General features: G+C 34.8%; 2 protein-coding genes across 4 annotated transcripts; one reads left to right on the forward strand and one right to left on the reverse strand.

Moving 5' to 3' along the window:
* The first annotated feature begins 504 nt into the window (after positions 1–504).
* LOC120158895 (DEAD-box ATP-dependent RNA helicase 3, chloroplastic-like) lies at positions 505–6,877 on the forward strand. Of its 3 annotated transcripts, XM_039169625.1 has the most exons (9): positions 505–877; positions 1,583–1,708; positions 1,790–2,215; positions 3,013–3,111; positions 3,909–4,133; positions 5,166–5,381; positions 6,050–6,232; positions 6,290–6,357; positions 6,578–6,877. In XM_039169625.1, exons 1-9 carry the CDS (start codon positions 518–520, stop codon positions 6,645–6,647), a joined length of 1,773 nt encoding a protein of 590 aa, XP_039025556.1. In that variant the 5' UTR covers positions 505–517; the 3' UTR covers positions 6,648–6,877. The 3 variants fall into 3 exon arrangements, with proteins under 3 accessions (XP_039025556.1, XP_039025554.1, XP_039025555.1); XM_039169623.1 differs by having other exon boundaries at positions 6,050–6,357; XM_039169624.1 differs by having other exon boundaries at positions 1,583–1,707; positions 1,801–2,215; positions 6,050–6,357.
* A 3,460-nt stretch (positions 6,878–10,337) lies between these two features.
* Positions 10,338–11,821, reverse strand: LOC120158897 (thioredoxin F-type, chloroplastic-like). Its single transcript, XM_039169626.1, has 3 exons — positions 11,396–11,821; positions 10,984–11,083; positions 10,338–10,610 (listed from the first exon to the last, which is right to left on the reverse strand). Exons 1-3 carry the CDS (start codon positions 11,728–11,730, stop codon positions 10,476–10,478), a joined length of 570 nt encoding a protein of 189 aa, XP_039025557.1. The 5' UTR covers positions 11,731–11,821; the 3' UTR covers positions 10,338–10,475.
* Positions 11,822–12,056: the final 235 nt, after the last annotated feature.

Consider the following 12,056-nt stretch of genomic DNA (forward strand, 5'->3'; position numbering starts at 1 on the left):
TTAATTGAAATCAAATTGTTGAAAAATATAAACTGAATTTAGGTTTTAATATTGATGATTTGAATTTGATATATTTTTTTTATTTTTTATATGATAATAATTTATATCACATAAAACTTAAATATATAGTAATATATAATACGTTTAATATCAAGTTATCAATATTTAAAATTTCAATTAATATATATTAAGTTAAAAACAATATAATATACAACAAAAAGTAATATGAATATATTTAAAATAGACTTGGTTTATTTTTTTTGCATAACACAAATTATTTATATTCTAAGTTAAAAAATAATATATATTTAAATCCATTTTTAATTATTACAACAGTAATAAAAATTCAACGAAGAAAATATAATTTGGAAAGAAAAAAAAAGAAATGAAGAAAATATCCATTTGCCCACAAAAATATCCGATACAGAAAATCCTACCCGAAACCAACCGAAGTGGAATAAATATCTCAAAAGAAATCCCCTTATCCTACAACCTATCCAAACAGTAAAACGAGAAGATGGCCTCCTTCCTCAGCTCCATTCACCACACACCCTCACTGGAGCTCCCCTCCTCCGCCTCTAATAGAAGGATAAAGCCCAATGCACCAACTTCTTCCTTCTCCTTCCCTTCTAAGTCTCAGTTCAACTCCCTCGTGCGGGCTGGGAGGCCGTTGCTTTTTGTTCCTCGCGATTTTGCCACTCCCAGTTCGGTGCTCAGCGAGCAGGCCTTCAATGGCCTCTCTCTTATCCAAAACCAGGACAAACAATATGTCCATGACACTCCAGCTAACCAACTTGACATTTCCAAGCTGGGCTTGCCTCAGCGTCTCCTCCAGTCACTACTCAACCGAGGCATCACTCACCTGTTCCCAATTCAGGTCTATTTTTCTTTCTTTCCCCTTTCTTTTTGCTGACTTCATATGTAATTTTGCACTCAGTGCAACTTGTTTGGCTTATACTGTTTTAATTCTCTCTTTTAGTTTGTGCTATGCTTCTTACCTTATTTCAAGTTTCAGTCTTTATACTATAGGGATTAGCATTCGGTCGAGTAAAAAATTTCGAATTAGTTGATGTGTTTTATTTTATTTTATTTTTTATATTCGAGTTGAATTGTTCTAGTTTATGTATGAATTTAATTGTAAATATTTATAATATTTTTATAACAGTATGCAATGTACTTTATATTTTTCATATGCAATAAATATATATCATACAAAGTTGAAGTACTAGAATCGAACTTGAAAATGAATCTACTAATTATTAAAAATTTTGTGTTATTTGAGTTCTATGTTACAACTCAACTCGAATTTGAAATTTTTTTGAGTCGAGTTTATAAAATTACGAGTTGAGTTAAGATGAGTAGAATTCTTTAGCTTTGAGTTGAGTCGAAAAATTTGATTTTTTTTTTCAAGTTGAGTTTTGCTCACTCCTATTTATATCATCTCCTAATCTTTATGTTGCGTTTAGGTTTGTTTTGTGTAGAACCATGATTTTGCGTTACTTTCTGTTCGTGTATACTTCTTTGAAATACTATCTTGACATTCTAATCTTTATACATTATATCTCCCCTGTCGTTAATTTAGAGAGCTGTCCTTGTACCGGCACTGCAAGGTCGAGACATTATTGCTCGAGCAAAGACTGGAACCGGCAAGACATTAGCCTTCGGTATACCAATAATAAAACGGCTCACTGAAGATGCTACTCACCGGTAAAAGACCTTATAATTTAAACCCACAGTTCTTCCATTTTCAATTGTTCTTGTTATTCTTAATCTTTTCTCCATTCTGTTTTTCTTGTTTAGGACATCTGGTCGGCTTCCAAGAGTTTTGGTCCTCGCGCCTACACGAGAGTTAGCCAAGCAAGTTGAGAAAGAAATTAAAGAGTCTGCATCTTATTTGAACACTGTTTGTGTTTATGGAGGGGTATCTTATAGTATACAGAAAAATGCTCTTTCCCGTGGGGTTGATGTAGTTGTTGGGACTCCTGGTCGAATCATTGACCTCATAGAAAGTAATTACCTCAAATTGGGAGAAGTTGAATATCTGGTCCTTGACGAAGCTGATCAGATGCTTGCAGTTGGATTTGAGGAGGCCGTCGAACAAATTTTAGAAAATCTTCCATCAAAGAGGCAGAGCATGCTTTTCTCTGCAACCATGCCTTCTTGGGTTAAAAAGTTGGCAAAAAAATACTTGGACAGTCCTCTGAATATTGACTTGGTAAATTCTTTTCTATGTACTATTTGAGATGCTTATGCATGCTTGGTTTTGACATGTTACATCTGTTTTGTTATTCGTTGATGATGTAGAAGTTTATATCTAGACTTAAAGGGTTAGTAGAAGTCTCGGGTCAGAAGTATTGGAGCCAGTAATTATGCGTGCTTGTTTGATGGATGAATAGTTATTCAACCAACAGTGGAACTTCAAAATTCTCTGTTTCTGATTGTTAATGTTGAAACTAGTCTGTGTCCCCATTTCAGTCCATTTTCTTAGGTTCGGAGGACTAATACATTGTTGAGCAAGTGATTCAATTTTTAATGCTAATCCCTGCTCAGAGTGTGCTTATCAACCTTATAAATCTGATCTCTCAACTATTTATCAGATAAACAAAACAGTGCAATCCTGGAAAATGTTGTGAGATATGTGCATAGATCTACGCAGCATGCTACTGTCTTCCTGCATTTGTGCGATGAAAATATTACTTAGCTAGGACATTTCAAAATTATGTTCTTTTTCCTTGGGGATAAAAAGGGTATGATATGTTGAGAGATTAAAAGTGAATAATATAATTTGAAGATATTTCTCTTGACGAATAAGTGAAATTATCTTCTGTTTATATTATCAAATTAACAGGGAGAAAGACATTATACACATCTATTCACATACACGAGTAACTAGAGATATGCTAATCTTAGAGTAGGCTGAGTAGCACATTTCTATTATCAGTATCTTGTCTTAAAGTCTTTTCATTGAAGAAAGAAACAGTTTTTTAGTTGCTGTCTTTTCTCCTTTAATAGGTTGGAGATCAAAATGAAAAGCTTGCCGAAGGGATCAAACTTTATGCAGTATCAACCACTGCAACTTCAAAGCAGTCTGTTCTTAATGGTCTCATAACGGTAAATAGTTTTTTTTCCTCTGTCCCAGTTTCTCTCTATTGTGCTATAAACTGAAGCCATCGATGAAGTCTGTCTATTACTTGTAATGAGTTTTTTCTTTGTATATGTATCTTCTCAGTGGTGAGTAATAAGATTAATTCCAATATGAAAGATGCAACAGGTTTTTGTTTTATGTGGTAAAAATTCTATTTAGCATAGGATTTTTATGTTGATATTATTCTGTGTGACATTTGCTATCTCACTTTTTTTCCGCCAGCTGTTAATGTGTTCTTTGTTCCTTAAAATTTTCAGTAATGAATTTGGTTCAAATGTTGGATTGCTATTCCTAGTTCAAACTTTTGGTCTTAAAAGCCTCTCAATATAAGTCCTTGGTAGTTTTATTTTTCCATTTTTGCTGTCAGCATCTTGACTCTACTGAGTTTATTTGATGTAAGGCTTCTTAAGAACATTAACTTCATTAAAGGAAAAGTGTATTCCTAGCTTTATTTTATTTATTTATGTGTCTAGTGTCAACAGCCCAAATTTCCATCATTTGCAGATCATACTGATTCATGTATTTATCAAATGTAGGAGATGCCTTCCATACTTTAATTTGTTCTTAAGAGAATTTTATCATTTGGCTCTCAAATATGAATGGAATGTTGTTATGCTACTTTTGCACTAATCAAAGTTAATATAGGCTCCTCCTTCTTTGACCAAGAAGGAGGTTTTTAAGGAGGCCTGTCATTCTTATCAAAAAAAAAGTTAATATAGGTTCACCACCATGAAAAAAAACTGAATCTTGTCTGAATCTTCAGGATTATTCAAAGGGTGGGAAAAGCATTGTTTTTACACAAACAAAACGAGATGCAGATTATGTGTCTATTGCTTTAACAAATAGCATAGCATCTAAGGCATTGCATGGTGATATTTCTCAACATCAGAGGGAGATAACATTGAATGGATTTCGGCAAGGAAAATTTACTGTGCTTGTTGCCACTGATGTTGCATCTCGTGGTCTTGATATTCCAAATGTTGATCTGGTAAGGTACCCAAATATATTTTAGTTCTTTAAACTGTCATTTTGGGGCTGTCATCATGTTCTTTCATGCTAATTTAGACTCCTCCATGGTTATTAATTTTACCACCTTTTGTGTTTTGCTGTTGTTTCTGCAGGCAAAATCATTGACTAAATGAAAATGGTTTAAATGTTACACCAATTAAACAATTTGTATTTTATCCATAGAGGCATTACTTTAGTTCCAAACAAATATTGTTGGTCTTTGATCATTGGAAACAGAAAGCAATATCGAAGGTACCTGTTAATTATTACATATTAATATAGTACTTGAAAGACTCAGACTTATTTTGAAACTCAAACCAGTTGACTTATTCCTAATTTTTTTTATAAGAATTGAAGGTCTCGTTAAAAAACCCCTTCATAACTGCAAAAACACCAAAGGGTGTTTTGGCAAAAAGAGGAAGGTGGAAAAGAGTACCTCCAGATTTATTGATTACTAGTAAAACAGTACAAGATGCTTAAGTACAAACAGAGTGCTTATCCCAATATATAAACCTTATAACTCTACACCAGCACCCTACCCAAGCCAAAGAAATCTATCAACCAATTCCTGACTTAGCTAAAGCGTCTGCTTCCACATTTCCCGACTAATTCCTAATTAGAATTGTTAAGATTGATAATAGGTGGGGAGGATCTATTTTATGTAAGACCACAGGAAATCTTATACTTAACAGATGTCGGATGACACCGTTTAACATGAATGGTTTGGTATTTAAAGTCCTTTTCATCAGTCACTCATGCTCAGAACCTGAGTTACTGTTTGATATGCATTTAGTGGAAAAATGTGTCATCTGAGCATAAAATATACATTCATGCTATGTCGATGCTCACAAGTTGTTACTTTATTTCTGTTTCCAATATTCATGCTCCTTTTTCTTGATAATAGCATATATGGATAGGTAAAATAACTATGACCTGTCTTCACTTTCAAAATGTGGACTTGCTCTCTTAAGGCTATACTGAGAAGACTGGTATTTATGATTGTTTTCTCCAGGTTATCCACTATGAGCTTCCCAATAATGCAGAGACTTTTGTGCATCGCTCTGGCCGTACTGGACGGGCAGGGAAGGAAGGTTCTGCAATTTTGATGTATACTAATAGCCAAAGGAGAACTGTCAAAACTCTTGAACGTGATGTTGGGTGTAAGTTTGAGTTCATTAGTTCTCCAGCTATTGAGGATTCATCCCGGTCTCTTGTTAACTATAAACAGGTAAACTATAGTTTGCTTTCTGTTCTTAATTGAAGCACCTGATTGTGATATTACATTAAACTTTGCTCGTTTCCCACGGCGACAACCTTACTATTGGATTGGGGCTCTTAATTTGTGGGGGTGTTGAGTTCAGCCCCATCGGAAGGAGTTCAGAGGACGGGGAGGCTATGTTTTTCCATGTGTTCCGGATTTTTTTAAGTGGCATGTGCCTCTTCCCTTTTGTGCTGTTTGGCTTGGTCTGTTGAAAGTGAATGCATTGTATAATGTGGTTGTTACCATGCAAATAGCTGGTACTCGCAATGCAATGGTTTTCTTTTTGTGCATTGTTCTGTACTTTTTTGTCTTCTTTTAGGTAAATCCTAGTTGCTTTCTATATATAAACATATCCATGTCTACTGGCAGCTTGTTACCAATTAATCTCTTAAATGTAGACAACCTCTAATAACTATTGGCAGCAACCCTTCTATATCTAGGCATATACATAAAATGCTGTCAACTGGATGGTCAGTGTTGCTCATTAGATGTGCTTCCGGATGATGGCCATGTCACTTGTGTTACTATCATCTAATTCATCAAGCTACGGACCCTTGGCAGCCACCTAAGAACACGTGTGTATGTGTGTGTATTATCGCAGTAAGTTGATTTTGTGTATTTATTTCTTCTGGCAGTTGTCGGCTATGCATGATGATGGCCCTTCAAGTGATTATTATGGCAAATTTTCTTCAAGGGGTGGTTATGCACGAGAAATTAACAGAAGTCCGAGAAGTTTGAGGGCGTCTAGGGGTTGGAGCAATGGCCAAGACTCCAGTAATGAGGTTCGAGGTGGAAGAAATAGTTGGGACCAGACTTCAAAAAGCGGTAGGGATAAATGGCTAATTGGTAGTCACAGATCAAACAGGTCATTTTCGAAAAGCGGTAGGGATGACTGGCTAATTGGTGGTAGTAGCAGATCAGACAGGTCATTCTCCCGTGACAGGCATGTCTTTTACCATATATTCTCTTGTAATGAATATCTTGAACCCTTTGACTTGTGCCATGTTTTATGACATGTAATATGACATCCGTGCACCATTCACTTTCATCAAGATCATCATTTAGGGTAGGGGTTCAACGATCTCAGGGCCAGGAAATAAATGAGAACATAGAGAACTTACAACTATTATAAAGTTTTGATGTTGACCTCTCAATGTGTACAGAGGCTTTGGAGGTTCGTGTTTCAACTGTGGGCACCGTGGGCATATGTCGTCCGACTGCCCTGAAAAGTAACACCTCTGATGTGTTGGTTCGATATCGGTCTTCCACACTGACTTGGGCTATCTCGGGACATTTGGTTTTTGACAGACATTGGCCGTGGAGTGATGAGAGTTGCTCCCCAAATATTGTTGCTATTGTGGTCTGCCATCATCCCTTTTGATTAGCGAGGGAACTCATGTTGTGGTGGTCGTCGTGGCTAATTCGATCATTTGCTATAGGGGGGTGTTTTCACATTATTGCCATAAGATGTGCAATCTCCCGAGACCAAAATTTGTGCTTTTTTCTTTTCGTGTCATAATTATTTAATCAAATTTAATTTCTGAGACAATTTTAATATTACATTTGAGCTATTTGTCGTAATCGATTTTTGTTCGGGCACGAAATTTTTACTTGGCAGGAAAAATAACACGAATAAATAAATGATTTTATTTTTAAAAAAAATATTTTTGGAGTCGTCATTGACCTTTTGGGGCAGGTAGGTCAAATACCTAAAAATTCTCTTTTAAAAGAGTTTTTAAGAAAACATCAATTAAAAGATGAACTGATATGTGTTTATAACCAAAAATTCGTTCTTTTTAATAATAAAAAGGGATTCGTGGTTGGTTACGTTTAGGGAATGATTAACATCCCTACATCGCCCAAAATTGGTATTTTTTAATTATAAATTATCTCTATTATCATAAATTTAAAAATTTAAAGATATGTTTATTTTATAATATTGTTATTTTTATGAAAATATATTAATTTAAATATAAATAAGATATTTATTTATTTAGAAATATCAGAAAAGAGCTTTTAGGTGTTTTAAGATAGCTCTTTTTTTTAATATTCAAAAAATAAATAAATAAATATTAATAAAGCATTTATTAAAAATAGATTAATATATACAATTTATAAAAAGTAAAATATTTATTTAAAAATACCAGAAAATGGACATCCAGTTATATTAAGACTGTCCTTTCTTAATATTTAAATAAATATTAAAAATAATAATTTTCCTTAATAAAATAAAACAATATGTGTTTTATGATTTTTATAAGTAGGATATTTATTTATTTTTAAAATACTAGAATAGAACATCTAGTTGCTTTAAGACTGTCCTTTTCTTAATATTAAAAAAATAAATATTAATATTTAAACAAATATATAGATGTATATTTATATGACTAATATGAAAATAAAATAATAATTAAAATAATCATTTAAACATATTGGAATTGAAATGATAATAATACGAATTAAAATGCAATTAAATAGTGACTAAAACATATAAAATTAAAATAATAGGATTAAAATATAAACTATTAAAATTTACAGCTCTTATTTATAGTATTATAAAAATACAATTACTAATGATGTAATTAACCCTAATTATTAATAAGTGATTAAAATTATAATTATTAAAATTAAAGGCTCTAACTCGAATAATAAAAAGATCTAAGTACTAATAATGTAATTTAGCCTTATTTAATTAATTCGGGTTAAAATGATAATTACTTAACTATAAGGGACTAAATTAGGTATTTATCCTAAATATATATATTATATTATGTAAAGGACTAAAATAAAATAAAATTACTAGATCGAATTATAATATATAAAAACATGCTATAAGGATCAAATTGCAAGTTTTTAAAGTTACAATGGCTGTGGGAATAGTTTAGCCGTATGTGAAATTACACAGAGGCCCTCCCTTAAACGACGTCGTTTAAGAGAGGGTATATATACCCTATTATGGCTGGCCCTTCGGGCCATCCTCTCATTTCCTTCATTTCTTCTCTCTCTCTAGAACTGAGAGAGAGATTTCTCTCTCTCTCTTCTCTCTAGATTCCTCCAACCGGAGGACGGTCGGCCACCAGTCGGCAGTCGGCCGCCGCCATTAATTATGCCGCCGGCCACCACCTTCGGTGGCCGGAAATTTTTTTTCCTCACTAAAATACAACCATGATTTCCCCAAAGTCGAGTCCGGCCTTAGTTTCCCTTAAAAGAACCCTAATCGGAGTAAATCTATGAAAATACCTTCGGTATTTTCTGTTCTCCGGCGATGTTTAGTGCCTCCGGCGATGGTCAAGGCTCCAAGGGTAAGTTTCTTTCTTCTTTCTTTATTTTCTGTTTTGGTTCACTGCTTGTAGTGGGTTCTCCCTTCCCGTCTGTGGCTCTCTGTTCTTTCTTTTTCTGTCTCCCTTCTCCGTTTTTTTTTGTTTGCAGGGAACCAGTGGCTTTTATAGGCCTCGTCGGAGCTTATCTCGGACCGATCACAAGAGCGGATTTCGGCGAGTCACCGAACTATGTGGTGACTCACCCCTAGAGCAGCAACGTGGGTGGCCATCTGGGTCTTCTGGAGCCTTCGACGAGGGGCGGCTGGAATGCTCTTGGAGGCGGCGTCGGTCGCTTGGCCCTAGGGTGATGATACCCTAGGGTTTGTTGTTGGGATCATTTGGACCGTTGGATCTAAGTTAGATCCAACGGCTGACAAAGGGAGGCGGCTGGAAGCTTATATGGAAACCCTTGTTGGGTTTTAGGGTTTCTGGTGGGTTTGGGCCATCTGTTCGGGCCTGGGATTTGTATTTGGGCTCCCGGGATCTGGGCTTGTAATAATTATTTGATAATAATATAATATATATAATATAATAATAATATTTATAATAATAATAATAATTTTAATAATAATAAATTTAAGTAACATGAAAAATTAGTGTTTACACTATTTAATTGCATAATCATCAAAATAAGTCATTTTGATTTTATTAATTAGGTTTTTTCAATCATCAACATTTAATTTTGATTTATTTACTGATTAATTTGAATAAGACACGGATAATCCTCCTAATACAATTTGTTTCATGATTTTTTTTTTGAATCTTAATTTGTTTCATGGATAAATTCGTGGTAATGTGCCATCTGCTTTTAGAAGTCAAACTATACCTATAAGTCAATGGAAGCTTCTGTTAATATTTTTCATTCGTTGATTTCTTGTTTTCCAACCATGAGCTTATTAGGCAGGAGTTATTTTATTGTGCACAGAACCAGACTCCTTTTTTGTCCCTGTTTGAATCAACTCTAACATAAAAACCCTGAAATCCTACATCTCCAAAACAAAGTTTTTTTCCGATGTTTTATCCATTTGTTCGTGGAGGTTTCCATCATAAAGGAGGAGATGATGACTTCTGGATTAGACCTGTTTCTAGACAGAAAATCAAGGAGAAAAAGCCAAGAACCCATAACATGCGGACTCGGTCAGTTCTCTACACTTGTATCTGAACCCGAAGAGTAAGGGCAACAGATTTACTCACAAATGAGAACCCAAGGTATTGTTCGATTTTGTTACCATAACTCGAACGTTTGTGTCCCTTTTCTTGTAAAGTTGATCAAGAAGCATGACAAAATAATACGGTGAACTACCAACAATCATCAGCTTCAAAGGGATGATTCGGAAGTTATTGATAACCTTCAAACGCCATGGGATCAGATCTAAAAATCGATAAAAAGAAGAGCTTTTCTTCAAAAGTCGAGCTACAGAATCTGAATGTTATAAGCTGATTCATCGAGTCTAAATCTCTTTGAGCACGGCAGGAATAAAATGCCATTAAGCTGATATTTTCCAGGTTCACAATCACACCTTCTTCCCCAATAAACTGAACTAGAATGTATATCTATCAGAAGCAGCAGGTTAAGGTTACATTACATACAACCGGTGCCCTCTCTACATTTGAAGAACTGGTAATGTATCCATACATATATATACATTAATACAAGTAGAAAAATTAATTCAAACCGTGCAGAATGGTAATGTTGTCTTCGATTTGATGGGATTAATGTTTTACAGGTACTGAAATGAACTTAGCTGGATCGAACCGTCTCGATGGCTGAAACTAAGTCGTCAAATTTTGCTCCTGTCACTTCCTTCACTACCTTGTTGTGCTTCAGTATCTTGAACGTTGGAACCACTCTTATACCAAGCTCCTTCGCCAATGGCTGCCAAAATCATTGCCAAACCTCTCATCATCACATAGTTTCAAAATCATTTCCTAGACTCTGTTTAAAACACTATATAGTATATACATGCACAAAATATAGATTAATTAATTCAACAAAACCTACATATATGTTAACAGATGCTCACATAGTTGATCTCAGGGATGAACACAGGAATTTGTATTAGGGCCGGAACTTAAAAAACTTTAGGGAAAAACATATTATCAATAGAAAACACAAAAAAATAACTAAAATATATGAAAATTTGAAATTTTCAAAGAAGCAACCGCCTCTGCCAGTCATCTCGATCTATCCTCTCGATCTATCCCTGTTTGATCTAACTAGCGGATTTGGAAATAATAATTGGAATTACCTTGTTTTCTTGATTGCAATCAAGCTTTAGAAAGACAACGTCAAGGTACTTCTCAGACAATTCTTGATACTTGGGAGCTATAACTTTACAAGGACCACACCTAAGACATTAAAGCAAGACGTGACAAATTAAAAACTACTTTTATCTGAAACTTAAGAAATTCTGATCATCTTTAATGGAATTATTCATCCAATTAAAAATAATCGACATGCAAGAAGGCATAATCTAATTTAAATAAGAGCGATGAGTAAAGATCAAACTCAACTTTTCAATTATTTTAAACATTTTAACTCAGCTAAATAAATTTTCAAGTAAGAACAAACAGCCAAACACTACCTTAGCTAATTAATAGCCGCATAAATGACGTTTAAGTAGATACAGCAGTATGGGTACATGTGATTTATATACGTACCATTGAGTGTACATATCGAGGACGACGGTTTTATCCTCGGCGGCTTTAACGATGGGCCAGAATGTGTCCTTCGTAACCTCCGTCACCTGCCCCACCGTTGCTCCAGCCGTTTCAAGGCTGGACCTCACCTTTCCTACAGCGCCTTTTCTTTTACTAGTCCTAGAGCTCGAAATGGAGGTAACGGTCTTTAAAGACGACGATCTTAACAAGGAGGAGGAGTTCCAAGTGGAAGAAACGCTACAGGAGGCGACGATGGAGTGTGCCGCCGCGCCTGAAAGTGACGGCGAAGAACGGACGGTTAACGGAGTAGAGACGGCAGATTGGAGTAGCGACATTATTGAGAAATTAAAAATGAAAGGAAAGAAGTAAAGAAGGGAATCAATTAGGTGCACTTGCCGAGTAGGGAAGAAAGGAGTGACTTAAATGGAGATCGTTTTTAATTGTTTGCGTGTAAATACTATTCCACCCTTGCAAAATCATGAATTCTTGTGGCACGTGTCAGGATATTTTGGTCAGATTGGAAAACTTCGGTGTGAATAAAATGAGAGGTGTAGGTTAGGGAGAGGAGGTGACATTGAAAGATGGAGAAGATTTCATTTTGGGGATATGAAAAGACGTTAATAGACTTGAGATATTTGATGATAACTTCTTGAACAGTGAA

This window comes from Hibiscus syriacus, unplaced genomic scaffold (assembly GCF_006381635.1).
Source record: "Hibiscus syriacus cultivar Baekdansim isolate YM2019G1 unplaced genomic scaffold, ASM638163v2 tig00111332_pilon, whole genome shotgun sequence".
NCBI classification, from domain to species: Eukaryota; Viridiplantae; Streptophyta; class Magnoliopsida; order Malvales; family Malvaceae; genus Hibiscus; species Hibiscus syriacus.